General features: G+C 34.8%; 1 protein-coding gene across 2 annotated transcripts in view; it reads right to left on the reverse strand.

Annotated features, from left to right (window-relative positions):
• Nucleotides 1–21,922, reverse strand: part of TNFRSF19 (TNF receptor superfamily member 19) — a 56,433-nt gene that overhangs the window by 26,420 nt on the left and 8,091 nt on the right. For both annotated transcript variants that reach the window (XM_039718737.1, XM_039718738.1), the window contains 4 exons: nucleotides 18,611–18,699; nucleotides 17,928–18,038; nucleotides 9,043–9,221; nucleotides 6,220–6,305 (listed from right to left, as the gene is read on the reverse strand). In XM_039718737.1, the coding sequence (XP_039574671.1) occupies nucleotides 6,220–6,305; nucleotides 9,043–9,221; nucleotides 17,928–18,038; nucleotides 18,611–18,676 (442 nt within the window). In that variant the 5' untranslated portion in view covers nucleotides 18,677–18,699. The remainder of the gene's footprint in view (nucleotides 1–6,219; nucleotides 6,306–9,042; nucleotides 9,222–17,927; nucleotides 18,039–18,610; nucleotides 18,700–21,922) is intronic.

Genomic DNA, 21,922 nt, shown 5'->3' on the forward strand with positions numbered 1-21,922 from the left:
TATGATGAGTGAAATAAATGAAATTGTAATAAAACTTTTTAAGACATGAATAGCAATTCACATCTCTCTTAAACACCTCATGGAATTTGTTTCAGACTTCCTGAAGATAAGTTACTCTATCATCAGGTCACATATGGAAAATATCAGACTGACTTACTACATTTTTATAAAAGTCTACATTTCAGTTTTTAAATAATGGGAAGGCAATGTCTCTGTAGTAAAACAGTAATGATATTTATAAGCTCATGATGCTATTATCTGTACATAAATTAGCTGTCACTGCTTATGAATGTTGTGAAAGTTTTATGCAATATTCCAGCTGCTTTCTATCACAGTGTTCAAAATAGCAAAGAGGTCTATGAGAGATGCTGTTAGGTAACCTCAAATCAGAACAAATACTGAAATAATAAGGGAATATATGTTGGAACATATATATGTTGAAACAAATAATTAAGAATAATTTCACTTGCTATATACTTTCAGAAGCCATTTGCCTCATTCACATAAGCAACCTTCCTTGAAAGGCTGCTTTGCATTAGTAATACAAAGTTTACTATACAAAGCAACCAAATAAAATTACAGAAAAACTCAGTTGATGGAAAAACATTATCTGGAGCCTGACAGCTTTAAAGTCACAAAATTCTCTAAACAAAAAGAAGAAAGTGACACAAATAAATTAAAAATCCACTATATAAACAGTGGAACTAATGTGGAATTGAATGTCATCCAAAAGTTACTCTTAAGTTAAAAAGCTGTATTTATGTTTAGTGAAATAATAAAAAAAGTTTCAGCAAAGCTGAGACAGTGGGATTTTTTCTGTTTTACCACTAGTGAAATTATTTTACTGAATATACATGCAGCCAGCAATCTTCCAGGTCCCCCTTTACAAAACAATGTAAGTTATAACCCTGCAGAATGCAATTTTTACCTTTTCAGCTTCTTTGCTCTGATGTTTAGTCCTTACATACCCCCAATACCCATTACACTCATATGAAAGTTTACAAAGTCACAGATCCTGATCTTGTTAATGTAAATAAGTACGTCTATGTGAAATCTTACTTTTCCTACACCATCTACTTTTAACACCAGGAAGAAGGAAATAACACCAGATTTTGTCCCTTAAATAGTACTTTTCATTAGTGAAACAACACAGATTGTAGATTTGAAGAGTGACACTCCGCTCCAGAACACTTACATTTAGTTCCCAGATAAAACAATACTGAAAACCTACAGAAAGTAACTAATAAAAAATCTACACAAGAAAACTGTAAGGGGAACTTTGTGATCAACCTTAGTTAAGGCAGTCAAAATGTCATAGGAGTTCCTTAAAGGAACAAAATTTAAAGCAGGTAAGATATGGATGCCTCAAGAAAATGTAATGTTTTCACATTTAATGATCTTCTTTATGTATTTTGTCTCAACAAGCCATAGTCTCTACTTTTATTCCACACTTAGTAAAAAACTGTTTATTTTCTACTTTGAGACATTCTTTATAATTGAAATCAACCTGGTTCATGGCAAAGCAGCAATTTTAGACCTGACTGGCAGTTTATTTCAAATGCACATGATGTTACAATCAAACTGCAGATATGTCTACTGCTGTGACTTACTCAACAAAACATTTCTGCTTCATTGAAGCAAAGAATGTGTTTATTTCCTGGAACATGTAGAGACTAGTTTCCCAAGCTCCACACGGAATGGTATCCCTCCCCCATCCTGTCTCCCCCAGATTCCCATGCTCCTTGATCTATGCCATGAAGACAAGCAGAAATAGTCATGGAGAAGGAAGAATGAATTTGGCCGGAAGATCTGTTTTTCATGATGTAAAAAATTAGTATTTCTATAAATGTAAAATACATTTATAAAAATGTATTTTACATACATTTCCATGTATGTTACCAGAGGAAAAAAAAGGACAAGTCTGTTCTTTTGGTGGCTGATTGGCTGTAAAATACTCTCTTGTATCTAGGTGCTAATTTTCTCATTTCCTTGACTCTTTAAATTTATTCCAAATTAACTGTTTGTACAGCCAAATTCTACACTGAATTTGCATAGAAGTGGAACATCACTGATTTTATATTGATAGAGTGAAGAACAGTCTAGGTGCTAATTTTCTCTTTCTAATTGACTCTTTCAATTTATTCCAAATTAACTGTTTGTACAGCCAAATTCTACACTGAATTTGCATAAAAGTGGAACATCACTGATTTTATATTGATAGAGTGAAGAACATTAATGTGGAAGTTCTAGGAACTATTTTTGTAATACATCTCAAAAAAGTTCCATGCCACAGGCTCTTCTGCTTAGTAGAAAGCCTGTCCAGAAACAAAGGATTCTTGTGACTCTGGGGCTTTTCTGCATTTTGAGTTGAACAATACAAAAGGAACCACTTGTAAGAATATCTGACATAATAATTCTCTTGCTTCAATTTTAATCGGCCATCGTCTTATGACTGAAAGAAGGTCAGTATGACTTCTAATGGTGGGGTGGGTTTTTTTTTTGTTTATTTGCTAAGACAGACCAGCTGAAAACATAATGGTTGTTCCAAGGAAGCAATGGTATCTTCGGAAAATCTGCTCATTACCTGAACCATTCCCATATCGCTCCTTAACTTGTGCCACCACAAGTGTTTTGAGGTCAATGGGCTAATTAGATTTAAAAATAACCTTTAGAAGGGAGTTATTTTAATTCTTTTTCTATCACAGATAGAGTCACAGCCTAGCTTACTGAGCAGTTTCAGTAACAGTTTAAGCATAACTGTGGGCAAAACACAACAGTGGCCTGAGCAGACAGGGAGTGAACCTTACAAATCTAAATTGGTACTAAGAAAAAAAGAATCATTGAACTGTATCAGCATTACTGTTTCAACACTTTTGGTCAGTCTATATTACTTTCTATTTCAGAATTTACATCTATGATAAATTCTAATTCCACTCTAATTCCCAGTTGAAAGAATTCATATTCTGTCATTCAGATGAGAAAAAAAATGTCTTCAGGTGAGAAAAACGTCTTCAGTTTACAAAGTGAGCATAAATCACAATTTTAAAAACATGCTTTCATTTCTAATGTTTAGATGCTGACCAAATACATAAGATTGGTCTGTACAGTTTATTTACCTGAACTAAGTAAATTAAAATATAACTATATAATTGTGTATTTAATTTTCTGACATTTTAAAAACACACATAAGTCATTGTGTCCCCCTTTAAAGTTTGCACAAAGGTGATAGCAATCCTCCTGGCCTCTAATACTCTCTTTACTTGTTCATTATAGAATCCTTTCAACTTTGCCTCCAGCAATTCACAAACTCATTTTTTCATGAGTAAATATTTAAACCAGATCTGTTTTAAAATGTCTACAGAAAGGAGATAAAAGCAAGTATTTAGATTTATAGCTGACTGGGTAATAATCAACTGCTACTAGAAAGAATTTGATCCATGTCTGAGCTTTAACATGAACCTGTAGTCCAGGTAGGGGGCTGTGAGCCTTTGTGCCCTTATGGTAATGTTCTTAAGCAAACAAAAGATTGCCACACACCTTGGAGGACAATTAATTCATTGAAACAGGACATTTAAACTTTTCCTTTTCATCTGTAACATAAGAGCTAGCTGCACTAATATTTGACTTTCTGTTTCACAGTGGAAAGAGAGAAGGATAAGAAAGGCAGAGAATTAGAACTCAGTTCTCTGACCATTGAGAGCTTGTCCCACACACTCAATGGTCTGTCTCCACTTAGCTTCATGTAATGCAGTCTAAACTATCAAAAGACATCCATTATTGAAATAGACCACTAACATTTTCAGCATGACATGGAAAATGTTCCACACATTATTTATGTATCCTTACAGAACCATGGCTTTTACTTGGACCTAAATTTCCCCCTATTTGATGCTAAGTAAAACTCAAAAGTACTTCAGGTCATTTAGTGACTGTTGTAGGAAAAGCATCCTAGGCTGCTTGAGGAAAGCACTTACACTTTCCAAAACTGAGGCAGCTGCTGTTAGTACCTGAAGAATCAACACACAAATTCTGAACAAAAGCCTTCTGAAAACCACAGCAACATATGGCAACTGTACTTCATGTAGGACTTCTGTTATTTAGGATTTTAATGGGTGGTTACTATGCAAATAACAAACATTTTAATGATTTCAAACCTTTTATTATTGCTTCTGCAAAAGCTAGAAATACTTGCCAATTCTCACAACTTTGCTGTTGCCACTTCTGTTATTTAGCCAAAGGTGGTGTGCCAGCCATGAGAGTAGGGAATGAAAATGTCTCTAATCTGGATTTACCACTGCAGCTTGTGCCAGAGAAAATGCTCTTTTCTATGGGGCTGCCTGTTGTCCATTTAAAATGAGTAATAGCTTCCTAATGGTTCAATTTAGGATCCAAGCTCAGGCTCAATTACAAAAGCCAAATCACTATAAACTAAACAATCTGACTTATTTCAGAAAACTTGGCAACTGGTCTTTCATCAGCTTTTCAAAGTAATAATTTGTGACTTTGAAAAATATGAAATACACAAGACCCTAATTACAGTCAAAGCCGAATGATAAGGCAAATAATTTCCTAATCCCTGTCTTTGATTATGCTACAGAACAGAATTCATGTATGAAGAGCACACTTTCTTAGAAGGGAACAAACAAGAAAAGAGAAAAAACATGTAAAATGAATTTATGAGTTAGAGATCCTCCATTAGAATAACATTGTTCCACTTTACATTTCGCTAAGTTTCTGTTTTATTGCAGCTAAAAAAAAGATTAAAAACAGATGAAGGGGATAATACTGAATTTGCCCAGTTGAAGGAATTAAAATGCATACAGATATGAAATGGCCTGTCTATACTCTGCCTCAAAATAACTTCTGCAACTCATTGAATTTGAGTGATTTACTTCAGTAAGTTGAGATCAGCATTTCATTCTTGGCATCGAACTCAACAGTGTTTGATATGAAGAACATTCTTTCTAAACACTGTGAGATATTGTCTAGACTACAAAATAGCTGAACATTTTTGAATTTACTTTCTAGGCTTATGTTATACATGGGCATGAGTTACTGCTGCAAACATTGGAACTTATTTGACTTATTCTCTGATTTACCGGCTTTGAGTGTTGCAGTCCTTAAAAGTTTTCATAGAAGTGGAAAATGTTTGAAAATCTGGTTTTAGAAGTTTATTACCCAAAAGGCACTAAAACTAGGATGGAAACAAAAGAAGAAAGTTTGATTTATTTGAAAAAAGACTATTTAAGCAATATACGAAATGCTGAAGAAGAATTATTTCATTGAAGTTAATACAATATAAAACTATTGAAAAGTATGGGTTTAATGAACAATAGTATACTCTTGATTCCATTTTAATTTTACACAATTAAAAAAAAAGAAATTATATTTATAAGAGACTGTATTTATCAAAGTAGCACAAAGTATTTTAGGAACCTGACAATTTATTCTTTCTATAAACAAATGTTCTGGTTTGAAATAGGGGAAAAAACTGCTAAAACATAATTTCCCCATTACAGAAAAAAACAAGTAAACCCAAGATTTTCCACATAATTATTTTGAATCACATGCTTTTTTTTTTATTTTATAAAGTAGACAGCAATAAACAGAAAAAGAATAGTTCACTCTTTTCATTGAATTAAAAACATGATGCAATGTAGACCACCAGCAGTTTTGGAAGAAGTGCTAACAAGGTTTCTGTTACAGAATAAAGAAATTCTCTCCTTTTGAAGAGATTCTAATTCTCACATTGACAAAAAGCAAATAGAGAAACCAATTAATTACTTCCTTCTAACAGTATACAAGAATATAACGTTATTGTCTATATTGTTCTCTCTCACTGTAACCTTAGTATAAAAGTTATTTTTAAACGTATCAACAAATACCTTTTTGGGTGTCAGGAAAAGATACTACTCTACCTGATAGTTGTCAGAGGGTCTAGGAAGATTGCTTTTCTTTTGGCATTAACACAGAAATTAAAAAATTGTAAGACAAGATCAGAAATGGAGTCAAGACTCCCTGACCATGTGGTGTGACAGGAATGTTTAGCCGCAAGGGACTGGCTATTTGTGGGTACTGAACTGGTTGAAATGTAAGATCAAAATAATTTACTAACAAGAAAATGAATTTTAAAGAGTTTGTAACTGTGACTATATTTTTTTTTTTTGCCAGGCTTTAAAGTTAAAAGAGAAAACACTGTAAAGGAAAACCAGCACTTACAGTGAGGCTCATAGGGAGGAGGAGGATCACCACAAGGAACACATTCCATGTCTTGAAAGCCTCCAAGCTTAGTCTTCCTGTAAAATCTAGAAGACAGAAGAATGTAAAAAAAATAGTTAATCAAAACCAGTTATTATTCCTCACAAAATAATTCAGATGTTTTAACAAAATCTCTATAATTGCAAGTTTTGTCAATCTGTGTCTCAATGTAAACAATCAGGAAATAGAAGAAAATAAAAGTAAATAAAAGTACAGTAGCTATTAATTAATAGTACAAGACAGATCGAAAATAAATTGAGGAAAACATCTAGATCTGTTAGTCCAAATGCCTGGTGACTATAATCTTATATTCAGAGAAGAAATAAACAGTTCTGGAGATTTCAGACAGAAATCAATATCCCATTTTCCACACAGATCACAACATACATGACACACATTAAGAACTTACCTTACGCAACCTTACTTACATGTCTAAAAAATGAAAGTGAAGCGATTGATCTATATATTACAAGGTAATTATCACCTCTAAAAATATCTAACAGGCCAGATATCAGTGACATTTTATTTAAAGACCCTTCAAGAACTTAATTACTGAGCTAATGTCTGAAGATAATACTGACTACAGTGACTGGAAAAACCCTACATACCCAATCAGGGAACAAGAGTAGCACCAAAGAAAAAGCAGAACTTTAGAATGCTGTATTTCAAACTTTTATGTATGACATCCTCTGAAGAACTTACCTACAGCTTCTGACCAAATAGGTCTATTTTTCAATCATTCATTAGTACTAAGACAGAATCAGCAGCAGTGGCCTGTTCAAGATGAGTACATGAACATTTTTCTGTAGTGGTAGTGCGCATTAAATAAAAGGTACTAACACTACTGATGTTATATTCCTAACACTGCAAATGCCATTAAAGTATGAAGCTTTTATCAGCTAATGCAAACAGCTTTCCAACTGCTCAAGAAACTCCCACTTTATCAATGTGAACAGAAACAGATCCATAGGCTGCCAGACTGAGGGGTCACTGTGATCATTTACTCTGAACAAAATGTGTTAATATTTGTTTTCAGCTGAAATGCTCACTGTAGTATTTTGAAGCTGAACAATAGAGAATGGCATGTTGGAAATCCATGCAAAACAGAAATCAGTAAGACTGCTGAGAGGTAAAACATCAGTTAAACTATTTGGTTAGGCTAGCTGTGTCCTCCATTTGTTTGGGCAGCATCTAAACAAAAGTTTGAGTGGTGGTGTGTTTTAAAATTCTGTTACTCAGAACATCCAGAGCAGCTGTCCCGTGACTACCCTTGCCATGGCCATGACTCCCTCCCTCCTTCCTCCTGTTTCCAGCTTTGCTGCCAGAAAACTCAGGTTGTGCAAGCAGCTCTCATTTGAAAACATACTCAACACACCTATCTAGGAGGCATTCTTGACTGGAATACTGAGAAGCATTCCCATGTCCTCCAGTTTAGCTTTACCTTTAATTAATTTCCTAATGTGGCTTCTTTTTTAATCCTTTCTCATCTTCCAAAATTCAGCTTATATTGTTTACAGAAGAAGAAAATCTTCTCCCTGATGACAACCAAGTAAGCCCTACAATACTTATATATTAATATGCTATAAAAGCATAAATCAATTTACCATGTGGCTGCAAGTAGTATCAAAAGTGGTTGTGAGTAACATCTATAATGCCTGGGGCTGCACCTTCTTCTACAGTGACTTAAGTGAAGATTAGCTACCAAACCTGCATTAAGTGCTTTTAAATGAAGAGATTTCACCTCTAGCTTGAGAAGAAATAATGGCAGAAACTTCAACAGTGTTCGGGTATTTGATAGTTGGTATTAAAAAGAATTTTATATATATATATATATATATATGTATAAAATAAAACAGCTTCAACAGTGTTCAGGTATTTGATAGTTGGCATTAAAAAGAATTATATATATATATATATAAAATAAAACAGCTGAAATGTAGATACTAAACAAATATATGAACTTTTAAGCTTGTCTGAAGCATATACTCTGAAAATATAAAGGCTGTAACAATTGCAAATCAGTTCTCACACACTACTCCTATCAGTTAAATTACCAGTTCAAAAAAGCAACCAAAATGTCTTTTTACAAATTCATGGCAGGTGTTTATAATATCAGAAGTTGGCAACAATGTAAAGAATAGCCTTTCAGAGATCTTAAGATTTAAGAGTACAAACAGAGAAAATTATTAACAGAGTTTTGGGATGACAGGACAACAAACAAAGCATGGCTCTTGATTTATAACAGCAGTTTTGGCAAACAATTCTTTCAGATTAATTTATGATTTTCAGCTAGGATCATGCTTTATGAATTTTAAAGAAAAGAAAGGTGAAAGAAATTTCAGACAATAAACCACAGCCACTGTTTTTGACTTAAGAATCTGTGTGCATGAGAATTATTAGACATTGACATAAGGAGGGGGAAAATGCAAGCAAATAACGTGATAATTTTTGAAGCGGGTAGTAGTGTATGTTTTCAGATGTTTAAACATTTATAACAATAAACTAAGTCACCAGTAACACTGTTTGAGGTATTTTGCTCAGGTGCTCTACAGACAATACTCTCAGACAATACCAAGTTGGTAATTATCAAGCCATTTTTGTAGATAATTATTACTGCAATTCAGAAATTACGTGCTCAGATAATACAGTAAGGCCAAGATTAGAACATAGGACCTTCATACATACACAAAGGGTACCAACATTTATCCAGGAAACATGAACAAGCAATTTTAATGTAAATTAGGTTAGAATTCGTTCAAATCTCATCTTCAGAAATGATCTTACCCTGGTAAACAGTCCCCACATAGTGCATTGCTGGTGGCAGAACAGTTGGCCTTCTGAAAGCGGTTAACCAAGGCACAATCCAGACAAGGCTTGCACTTCTGAAAGCCCCAGTCTTCCTTGAATCTGTTTGGCCTGCATGTCATGCACTGTGCATCCTCCCCATATCCAAAGCCGCATTCCTGCAGGGATTAACAAGCAATAGCAAGCTATTCAGTCACTGAATGCGTGAACAAGAAGAGAATGCTGGGATAAAATGAAGACCTGGTGTAATTATTACTGAGAGTAGGTCTTTCTCGAGACAAAAGCCAGCCTTTCAGCAAGTTCAAATGTGTCTTCCACTGCTAATAATCTCCCTTACTTCTATAAGTAATACTTAGCCATCCACTTTATTCATGAAACCACTGTGCATTTGAATGATAAAGGGCTTCAAGGACTCCCACAGTTTCATTATTACTAGCTTATGGTAGAATTATTGAGCTGTCTGTTTTTTAATTAGGTCAGTCATGTGAAAGAGAAGAAACTGGGACAAGTGAAGTATGAAGGCACTTACTCAGTTACAAAAACAGCAAAGAAGCACTTTGATATTAAGGTTCATAGCTAAGGTGAACAAAGTTAATTGCCAAAGAGAGTGCACTGATCTTCAAAAGCTTAGGACTTCTGTTACCAAATAAACCAGAGCTGGTTAATGACCATCAGCTAGGCACAAAATGTTGCTTAGCCACTAAGAATCTCAAAAACTCAATCCACTACAGTTCAAACAGTTCTCAGACTGTTGGAAAAGTTTAATAGATCTGCAGATCACAGGGAGGCACAATATTTTACTATACAAGTAATATTGTTATGGTTGATTATTTCTGCCAAATTTAGCAGTTTAAAGGCTTTATTTCTATTCATTTGCAAAAGGGAACCTAATACAATGGACAAGCTGCAAAGATAAACACCAAGCCATAGGTAAGTTTGGGGACTGAATCCTGTGAACTGATTACCAAGAGCTATCAATCAACTTCTTAGGAGTTATCAAGTTACTAGGAACTGCTATTTCCTATGAACTGATTACCAAGAACTATCAATCAACTTCTTAAGAACTATCAATCAACTTCTTAGGAGTTATCAAGTTACTAGGAACTGCTATTCCCTCTTATCATCCAAATATCCTATGAATTTTGCTCAGTACTTTGAAGTTCGATTTGATGCATCAGTGATACACCATAAAACTGCAAGGGGAACACAACAAATTGCCAGAAAGAACTCATTAGGAAAGGCACGATATTGGGACCTTGCTCTCCTATGTATTTTCAGTGGAAGAATAGGGCATCTTCCCAGTGGGAAAGCTGCAGGAAATCTTCAACTAGGGCAACTTCAGAGGTTTCTACCAGTTTGATGAATATAAACATGCATGATGCATGTGTTTGATGAATATGAAAAACTTTTTCCAAAGTCACCAACCTAACCAAATCTGCTGCAAAAAACAAGCTTTTAAACTTTAGAAACACTCTCTGATTCTCCAAGATCCAACACACTTGGATTCTCCAAGGCTTTGTGCTGAGAAAGCATTTATGGGAGAAGCTTTGTGATCAAGCTGGCCAACAGGCCTCTAACCTGAAATGACAAAGTAACAAAAAACAACTTCAGATGCATTTTACAGGACATTCTAAGAATTTTAAATTTTCCTTTATGTTAAGAATAAACTTTTCTCTCCTCTGAAGACCAAGCCCTCAAGTATGCAGAAAATGAACAATTTATGAAAGTAACTACAACAAGACAGTAAAAATAGATCCACAAACTTAAGTCTCTAGATCCACAAACTTAGTCAATAATTGTTAGTTTTTGTTTTGCTTTCTTTTAGCTGAAATGTAGTTTATTACTATTGAGTATTTTTCAGATCAAGGAGCAGACAGGCAAATCATTGCAGTTAGTAACAAAACCAAAAAACATCCTACAGTTTCATGTACTGTACAGCACGGTCCTCCTGTGATATACTGGGACCATATTAAAGCTGGTAGGCAAAAAGTTTAAAAAATATATAAAAATATTTATTTTCTTTTTTTCTACTTACTTTGGATACAGAACATTTCATACAATCTTATTTCAAATTGACAAGTTTCTACTAGGAATCAATGCCAAAGCCATGTCAGTTTTAGCTGTACCTTCCTGTGTTAATTTTTACACTCCATTTCATTTATGTAATTGTAAGACTGTATACAAAGCTACATGATTACCACCAGGGACTGGAACCAGACAAACGTGTTAGATTTTGCTCTCCCTAAGTATAAATAAACTTTTTCATTGAATATCATTAATCTTTAACACACTCTTTCTAAATACCTACTCTTTCTAGTTAGCTTATCAAAACAGTAGCATTATGGAATATATTATACCACTCAGTTAAACCATTTACATTTGGATCTTTTGATAAATCACTTGGAATCAGTCCCTCCCAAGTTCTATCAAACTTTCAAATATCAGGCTTGAATTAACTTAATTATAAGTTTTCCTTTCCAGACTAGCTTTGAAACTTTGGATCAAAAAAAGAACAGGAAACAAAAGTCAGAAATAAATGCTTTCACTCACTGGCCCAAACTACCAAAGCTGAGTAAATTGTTTCTAGATCAGATCTGCTTCTATAGCTGGATGTATGGACACATCCTAGTGATTCTTTGCATCATGGAATAGTTTACTTTAAAGCTATAAAAATGGTGGATGCAACATAAAGAAATCTTCTGCCCAAGGAATTTACAGTCTCCCATCCTTTCAAAGATGGTTTTTAAGTCCTTGCCAGGAATTCCGCAGATACCAATTCATAACAACCAAAACTTTATTTATGTGCTTTTTCTGTTCACATAATATTTGAGGTAGTTAACTGCCTGGCAGGTGCAAATAAATATTTAATCTTGTAAACTTCAAAAAGATCTGTACTCATAATTAACCACATTCCCCAAACTGAATGATATGATTTAGATGATGGATTCAAATCCTTTGAAATCTTGGACTTTATAATTTAGCAGTCCAGCAAAGATGCAAACAATTGACTGCTCATTTTTTATCAGTGCATGTGCAAAACTGAAGTACACCAGTTTTCTCTGTGTTCTATTTACAAAGCTGTCAAGTTATATGGCTAATGAGATCTGAATAGTTCCCAACTCCCCCTCACCCTCTCCATCCTCCCACTCTTAACTTTAAAAGAGAGCTCATCTCCTGTGGCATTTGACCTCAGAACTGCAGAAAAGAGAAATAAAATTTGTAATAGCAATCAGCTAGATTTCAAAAGAGCATTTTTTATTTCTGTGCCAGAAAAAAAGAGCACAAATATATGCTGCCTTTATTTTTACTGTTGCAAAGCTTGCTGTGAAGAACACTTAGCACACCCTCCCTTTCTACTTTCCCCTTTTCAATTAATGAAAATTTTCTCTCTCAAAAGATACACAGTACAAGCCATAAAACACTTTAGAAAACTGAATTTAAGTTGATTACAAAAAAATCTTCAAAATTAAAATGCACCTCAGTTCTCTTGATGTCTATACACCTTTCACTACCACAGTAATGTGCTATCGCTTGACCTTTGACTTGTGTATCTCCAGAACAACTCTGTTCAGAAGTGTTTCACTGAGGTATCAAGTGGAGTGACTGGTCAAGGCTGCCTAGGAATCTGTAGCAAACTAGTTAATCAAACTCATAATTTAGTTTCTAGCTAAAAATATTAAAAGCTCAGAATAATGCAGACACCTCTTCAAGAACTACCAGGCCACTGTTAAAGTTTTCTTTCACTATGTGCTACCCAAACATTGATCCAGACAGAACAACCATAACTTAAGCAGACTATAAGGGATACTGGAGTTAAGTGGTATGGTTTTTCCCTAAAAGTTGAATCCAACACAGACAGTAAATGAAGAGTAAATTAGATTTTAAACATTATTTCAATTAAAATAACCTCAAATTTAATTTTAAAAAATGCTTACAGGCATCATTAAGATCATAATCTGCAAGTAAGTATATTTTAGAATTGTTTCTAGTTCCACTGATTATCCACAAACTATGTAAATCCCTAGACAACACAGCCAAAGCAGTTCCACTTATGCCATGATGATTACAAGAATACTTGGTATTCTCAAGAAAAAGTCTTCCAGGCATTAAGACACTTAATTGGTGTCGGGTCACATAACAGGTTGCGGCACTACACTGGTGCTGGGAAATGAAGCTTTTCCTAATACCTTGGAGTACATGGCCTTTTTAAATAGCACACAGTTTTAGCTTCCTGAAGTACCTCAGGCTGTGGGTCAGCCTCATCTAGAATCCAATAATGAGCTGGGTCTATCAGCAGAAGTCTCTGAGCAGGACAGGCTGCAACAGCATGCTGCAAACATCAGACGTAGTGCTGTGTCAAAGTGCACAGCTAGGGTCAGAAGAGTTTCATTCTCAGTGAAGATGATTTGGCATGCCTACAAGCAGCTGCTTCAGTTTCCAGAAACACATGCTGGCCTCTCCTGAGCTGAGATCTGGCAGGCTTCCTCACAAGCAGCTCTATTGCTTTGAAAATTTAAGAGTGACTGCTAAACATGGCAGCAGCTGCTCTTGGTGGCTTCACTGTGACAACACGTTGGTCGCAGCACAGCACTCTGATGTCCTTGTGTGAGGACTGTCACATGCAGGAGAAGCTTCAGACAGTACCTGCCTGTTTAATTCACAATTCCTTTTTCTGAGACAGCATGCAGGTCTTCTCTTTCTTCATCATATACCTGGTAGAAGGAAGCAGGCTGTGATACACAGCCCCACCTCAGCAACCATCGAGCTGCCTCTGTCCCACCAGCTGTCTCCCCGTGTCAGTATTTATCATGGCTTACTTGATGGCATGCTGGCTTCAGGCACTCTCACCTCTTGGTTTCCATTCCTTCCTTGTCATATATTGTGCTCAGTGCACTGGCTCAGCTGATAACTTTAAAAAAATGGTGGTGAAAGAACTGGCAGGACTTTCATTTCTGTACTTGACCATCTTTAAGAAAAAGGCTGAAACACAAACTATGCCATTTTCTTTTTTCTGCATTAATTGTGATTTGTATAAATTTCAATAATAGATAAGGCTTGATTTACTTCAGAAACATATATGAGATCAGATGAAAGGCTGTTACTATCAAGCCAAACCAATGACTAGTCAGGCACTGGCAAACTGAAGCCACTTAAAGAATAAAAGATATTAAATGACTCGTGCTTAACTATGTGATGCTTTGCTATCTACTAAATGAATGAGAAATGCAATAATGCTGAGCCATGTGAAGCAAACACTTCCTTCTGAATCAACACAACCATTTCAGTCTCCCACCCCAGAAGAAAGCCCTGCTTAACAAAAAAAAAAGAAAAAAACCCAAAAACCTAATAAAAACCCCAAACAACCAAAAAACCCAAACCTGAAACAAAGACTACACACACTGAAAACAAATCTAATCCAGTGATTCAAAGGTTTCACAGACATTACCAAATACCCATTTATGAGAAGAAAAGGCTATACAGATTTTTTTTTAATTAACAAAAAGAAGCAAAAAAACATGGGAAGCAGCTTTCACTCCCTTCCCCATCCATTCTATTGATACAAGAACAAAGCTTCCTTTCTTCTGATGGCAATATGTTAAAAGTACTTAATAAAAATACAATTAGCATAAGTGATCAATGGATTTTAGTTCTAAGCTAATGTAACATTGCAGCATTGTTGTTAGAACAGTATATAGGCAATCAGAAAGGAAAAGCTGAAGGTGATACTATTTCTTTCTTATTGGAAGGAAAAAAAAATACTTTAAAAAGATTTTTGAAAAAGAGAACCCCGTTAAACTGTGACAGCAAAAGCTGAAAAGAATGGTCTAGATTCAGAATTAGTTACATGAAAGAAGGCTGGGTTGGTTTTTTCTAGTTTTGTTTATTTCATGCTAACAATGGTGTCTGAAGTTGCTTACCTATACAGGAAGGTCAATCCAATAGACAGAGCATTGGTTTGCAACCAAAATTAAAAGACTCACCATTGAATCACAGAACAGACATGTTAGAAGGAACCTTGAAAGAACATTTGAATCAAACTTTCATGGGTCAGGGACCTGAGCTGATCTGAGATGATCTAGCACCCTGTCCAACTGCATCCCAAAAGCTCCCAGTGATGGGGATTCTAGGGAGATTGTTTCAGTGAATGAATGTGCTCACTATAAAACAAAAAAAATTCTCCTGGTACAATTGGTGCCCATCATCCTTTGTCTTGTCTATATGGTGCCTTGTGAAGAGAAAGCTTCTGTTCTACTCTATGGCCTCTGTCTACAAGGTGATTTATGTTAGTGTCTCATGTATAAATTGAGACAGGGCAACAGCATTTCCCTCATTTAGAAATGTGAAATGCTCATAGAATATAGCAACAAAGATATGTATGTCTAACTGAAGTTGTAAAAATATGTATAGACACACACACACATACATATATGCAGTCTGTACAGCTGGATTTTTGCCCTGTTATTTCTGTGAAGTCAGTCATGACAAGAAAGAAAACTACATATTTAGATTGTAACTAAGATAAAGTAATATCCCATATACAAGATGAGAAAAGCTGGGCTTTTGCATTATAGGCTGATGTGTTTTGTTACAAATATAAAAATGAAACCTGTCTGTCAATTGCTTAAAACACTCAGGGGAACTGAACCAAAAACCCCACCACCACGATTGCATTTTACTATACACTTAGACACACAATCATGCTCACACATCCAGCAGTACATCTAGTTTTATCCAGGAGCACTAAATATTTAATAGGAAAACTGACACATTATTTAGTGTTAAGAAACTGTTATTAAACTATAGCATTATTATATCATTGCTTTCTCATATGTAAAAAAACCAAGCAAACAAAACTTCTCCTGGGCTGCAAATTACTTCAAGTGTATCATTAAATGCCTCTTCCCTTTATGTTCTGACCTTTGACTTTACATATTTGTTGCTTCAAGCTGTAGTTCTACATGACTACTTTCAACCACATTTCAGTTACAGCCACAGCATCACATCCTTCACTATGATTCACAGAGAATTGTACCTCTTTTTATAAAGGACAATATGATTCCAATCATTTAGGTTTGAACAAAATCTGTTATTTCATTTCTAGTATAGAAGAAAAAAAAATTTTTGAAAGTCTATTACTGTGAGAAGTAATTGCTTGCATAGTGATATTAACCAAGCATTCCTATTTTCAAAAACACCCAAATAGTCCTAGAAGAATCAGAACTATCAGACTGCAAACAAAAACAGGTGAAGCAAACCCTTAACTTCAATACTGTACTACTGCAAACTATAATCTTGTTGTTTTAGTTTAGCATTTCTTTATTAAATTGAGTGTAATTACTGAGAGTCTGAGGTTTTGTGCTTTTGGGTTTTGTTTGCCAACTAGGTAAGTATATTATGTGACTATATAAATGCACATAGTACCAGCCCACTGTTCCAAAGTGACATATTTACAACTGCCTTTAAAATTAAAACACCCCCTAGAACATCTGAGTTCTCAAATTTAAGGCCAATTTGAAAAATCCAAACCAAACCACACCCATGTCGTAAGTCATGTCTAAATCTCTGCTTTAAGAGCATTGCTTGTATGACTAAACCTTAACTAATGCTGCCCAACATACAAAGGGATTCCCACTAAAGTGTGAAACTGAGTATTTCTGTTAATGCACTGAACAATCACCACAGGGGGTCAAGAGATAGAGAAAAGGTGTCACTCAATTTCAGTAAATCCCTTCAAATCTCACACAAGCCACGATACTTAACTTGTGCTTTTTTTTCAGAGCTGAACATAATAGGAACTACAGAGCCATAAACTCAAAGTTTCTTTTTGCCCCTGCAGTTTGTACACACCAAACTTAGTAATGGCTCATGTTAAAAAATTTTCGAAATAAACATTTCAAATTCCCTTAAACACCCTAAATTTCACCTTCAGCATCCTTTTTACACTATCAGTAGAAGTACAAGACAGAGTTTGCCCTTCTGCATGCTCTTTATGGCCCCACCTCTCAGGTATGGACCTGACTGCACAGTTATGTAAGGGTCACAGCTTTACACTCCAGCAATGGGCACGATGGGGGTTTAGAGCTGGACACTGAAGAAAGGGTTTTACACATGCATGAGTCTTGGTAGGTCTGCTCACCCTTCCTGACACCACCCTGCACCCTTTGCCTTACCATCCTCACGTCTTTGGCAGGACACTCTTGCTCCCTCAAGACATCCAGTCTCCCAAGGCACATAACCCATTTTGTTGCCTCTTTCACATATAGTAGCTGAGTGAATGAATCCCAACATATTCCTCCCTTTCAGCTGTGTTTTCCTTCACTGTTCTCTATCCCTGCTCATGCACAGCACCTACTTTCTCTGAACTGAAAACAACTAAGTTCTTGAAGAGGTGTCTGCATTATTCTGAGCTTTTAATATTTTTAGCTAGAAACTAAATTATGAGTTTGATTAACTAGTTTGCTACAGATTCCTAGGCAGCCTTGACCAGTCACTCCACTTGATACCTCAGTGAAACACTTCTGAACAGAGTTGTTCTGGAGATACACAAGTCAAAGGTCAAGCGATAGCACATTACTGTGGTAGTGAAAGGTGTATAGACATCAAGAGAACTGAGGTGCATTTTAATTTTGAAGATTTTTTTGTAATCAACTTAAATTCAGTTTTCTAAAGTGTTTTGAGTTTTATGGCTTGTACTGTGTATGTTTTGAGAGAGAAAATTTTCATTAATTGAAGAGGGCTCAAATGCCAAAACAGTACAGATAGTACATATTTTCATGTAAGCACAGATATCCATCATTTCAGATCAAATACATAAATGCACTTATCAGAAATAAAGCAAATTCAAGAAACCATTGTTTCCTTACCTTTGAGAGTTCCATTCCAGGACCACATTGTTTGCAGAGGATACAGTTTCCAGTCTGGTCCCTAAATTCTTGCTCTCTGCAGTCTCCAGTCTCACAAATTACCTTACTTAGCTAAAACACCCAAACCAACAACAAAACAAAAAAAAGGTAAATTCATCAAAATATATTAAATTTCGGAAAAAAAAAATCCATGTTTTGATCTTAATTCTGTGTTTTGATCTTTCTGAATTATTAATTACCCTTTAGTTCTACAGCAAGCCAGAGCTAAGTACACTGAGCAGGCAAGGTAATTGTTTGCTGTGCTACAATCTGTCCATAAACTGAACACTCCAAGGACCTAAACTGTGTACACAGCACACTGGAGTAAGAGATGGCCACCTCTGAACTGAAGCAGCATCACCTCCACAGCACTATCTTCACATATATTTTCTGTTCTAGTCCACTCCTTCATCCATGAAGAGGCTCAAAAGGTAAAATTTTGAAATTGTGTATGAGGAGCAGCCAAAAATTATATGAATCAGTGGACCAAGCTTAAGCTCAAATCAATGAAATGTGTAAGCATTGTCTACATGCAGCATTTGAAGACCTTTAGTGTTAGCAGCAATGTGTAAAACAAAAGACACAGTTTCTGTGTTCAGTACAATTTTTTCAACATGGGGGAAAAATATTAAGCTTTAACTTACCAAATATGCTAGTAAAATGACAAGCACCTTCAGTTTATCATCTCTTTGTAATCCTTTAACATCCATTTCTTGTGATTAAACCTTTCTCCCTAGAAAAATGCAAAAAGAAAAAAATTATATTTACATTGTATTTTGACATGCCAAGTGTCATGAAGTACAATGGACACATGACTTCTGCAATTTAAACAATCTGTCATACCATTAACATTTCCAAATGGATTCCTGGAAGCTGCTAAACAACAAACATATGTTTTAAAAATCATAAACACAAAGTTTCTATAGTTTTAAATCTCAAAAGAAGAGATGGCTATCAGTCCAGATTAGAGAATATCAGCATTTATTAATCTAACATCCCTAACATATATTTCTTGCTTGTTAAACACTCAACTAAGTATGTGATCAACAGACAAAAATACATTTCTTCAAATACACCATGTTGTTTTTTATCATTTAAGAGTAGAGACTGACAAATGAAAGGATGGTACCCAAAACAAAAGGAAAACAACAGAGAAAAACATTAAGAACAGTCACAAAATGCAACATGGAGCTACTGCAAGAATAATATGCTTTCAAAAATATACAACCAGAATGAACAAAAACTATAATTAACACACAATGCCACATTTTACTGCATCAATACCCTAGTTAACACATTCTAATCAATAAGAAGAAAGTATACTTCATTGTCACTATGGGTATTTTTTAAGATAAGCTGTATCTTGAAGGGTAAAAAGAGCAAAAGTCTACTAGAAAGAACAGAGCAGGTAGAGATGTGTCAGACAGCACTCCTCAGGAAAGCCAAGATGACATTTTTATAGTTATTTCTCACTTAGTGATGGTAATGGTCTAGGGGCCAATGACAATTACCAGATTAAATGCATGTCAACATGGGTAAAAAAGAAGACATACTCTCAAGGAATATGAATAGATACAGATATAGTATTTGACATAGGTTTCTTTTTTAAGTCCGAGGGAAAAAAATTAAGGCAAGAAACATTAAGTGGAAAAATATCAAAAATAATTCTGGATGACCAAAACACAACTTCATGTAAAAAGTACTGTAGAACAACTAGAAAAATGAAAAAGGAGAGTCAACAAATGTTACAAGTTCTGAAGTCATGAGAAGCTGACAATTCTAATGCTGGGAAAAAAATAGGTATGCATGAACAAAACAGTTTCTAGTAAGAGCAAACAGTGGACAGAGACAGTAAAAATGCTGTTAAGGGAACTCAGAAATTTCAAGAAACATTTTTCATCTGTTTTTAGAAACATAGAAAATGGGTAAGTACACACACCATACATTATATCAGGTACGGGCCAACAAGTAACCAAATATCTTCTAAGTAAAAGCAGATTAGATAAGAGACAAATTGTGACACTTTGCACCTCAGTAACCTTGAAATAAGTACCAAGAAAGTCTTAATTTTTATCCTGTTCAATTTTGCTGTTCATTCCCTTTGAAATTATACAGAAATTCAAGCATAATATATGAAGAAATTAAAAAATAACTAAGAATCATCATACAATAAATAACTCTACACTGCATTATAGAAAAGCATCCTGTAAAACAAGCTTGACTTCACTTGATTCAGAGAAGACAAGACAGAAAAGCTGAAAGTCTAAGAGTCAAATTAATAAACTGGTTAAATATTGATTCAAAGAATCATGCTGAAATTAATGGGACTTGGGAGAAAAATCCCCATTAACTTTTTTATACCACATAATATTGTTTAGTGGAAAAAATAAATACTTCATATGTTTCCTTAACTGCTATAGGACTTAAAGCTTTACAGAAGTGTGAAAGGGAAATAAAGCTGTAAATATAATTGAATTTCTTAGATTTCAATGTCAAGTGATTACTCAGAGTCATATGTATTCTTTAATAATCAAAAAATAGCTAAATCATAATACAGTTCTAATGCAATTATGACCATCTATAGAATACTACCAAAACTTCAAAACCAGGATTCTCTCTAAGGTTTAAAGTAAATTTCATTTTAAGTTTCAATATTTGCTTTTGCTTCTGAAAATAGATGTGTAACATATCAAAAAGAAACTGACAAGTATAACAATTGTATATTTTTCTGTCAAGTTTCACATAGAATTTTCAATACAAAAAATACTGGTGAGCTGTAATAAGCATAATGATCTAAAATATGGAGCTGTAACATAATCTAAGAAGTCTATTTTTTCTGTGCAAGCCACCTGAAGCACAGAAAAAATAAAGCAAATTAAGAACAGCCCAATTAACTGCCCTGCAGACTAATTATCTGCAATAAAACCATATTAGCTTAATGTAATTCAGGTATAGTAACCCCTATACCTTTTCTCCAAGGCAAAATAACTTGAAGATTTAATACTGTTAAAAATCAGTATATATACAACTTATCAAAATCAATACTGAAACAAAGATAGTTACATATTCTCATCTTTTAGTATTCTGAAGTCACAATGGAATAAAAATCAAATGCCAGTACAGAAGAAAAAGCAGTATTAAAAATCTTGCTGTTCATGCTTACATCCTGTATTTCAGTTTTCTTATAGCAAGTACCTCAAAAACTTTTAGAGCATAAAAAGCACATGGTAAACCATCCTGTACCACAATACATTTTGCACACTTAGTTGTGAAATTTCATTGCAGCTGTGAAATATTCTCTATTTAAAAGAAAATCTACTGCCTTTAAACAGTCTTGGCAAATCCATTCACCAGGACTTCCACAACCCAGAGTAAATTTTCAAAATCAAGCATTTTATAACTAGCATAAAACTATCAAGGACTTCTCCAACTTATCCTACACTTGACTAAGGTTCAGTGTTTTGACTGATCATTACAAGTTTCATGAGATCTTATAGCTTCAGGCTTATGATATATCTTGTATATAACAAGTCTTCTATAATCAACAAAGATTCCAAAAGAAGCTTGCATGTCTATGGACCTTAAACTTCAGAGCACTTCAGCAGCACCAAAACACACTTAAATAATTTAAGCAGACTTATATGAATGCCTGTGGTACTCTATCATGCCATCATTGTGTCCATTGTCACCACTCCTACCAAAACAACACCAAAGACCCTGTACTGACTAACATGAGAAAGAAATAAGGCAGAGTACAAGAAATAACAATTGTTAAGAGGACAAATAAACTGTTTCTTTCATAACAACATTTTGATAAAAATAATTGAAAGGCACCTCAATAACTCATTGTATCGAATGCAAGTCCCAAAGGAGAGATAACTGTCTCAGCTGCACGTTTCCTGCTTCAATCTCCAGTTTGGTAAAAAGTCCTGCTTAAAAAGCAGAGACTGCAGCAC

The sequence above is a fragment of the Passer montanus genome, unplaced genomic scaffold (assembly GCF_014805655.1).
Source record: "Passer montanus isolate IOZ18808 unplaced genomic scaffold, ASM1480565v1 scaffold4, whole genome shotgun sequence".
NCBI lineage: Eukaryota > Metazoa > Chordata > Aves > Passeriformes > Passeridae > Passer > Passer montanus.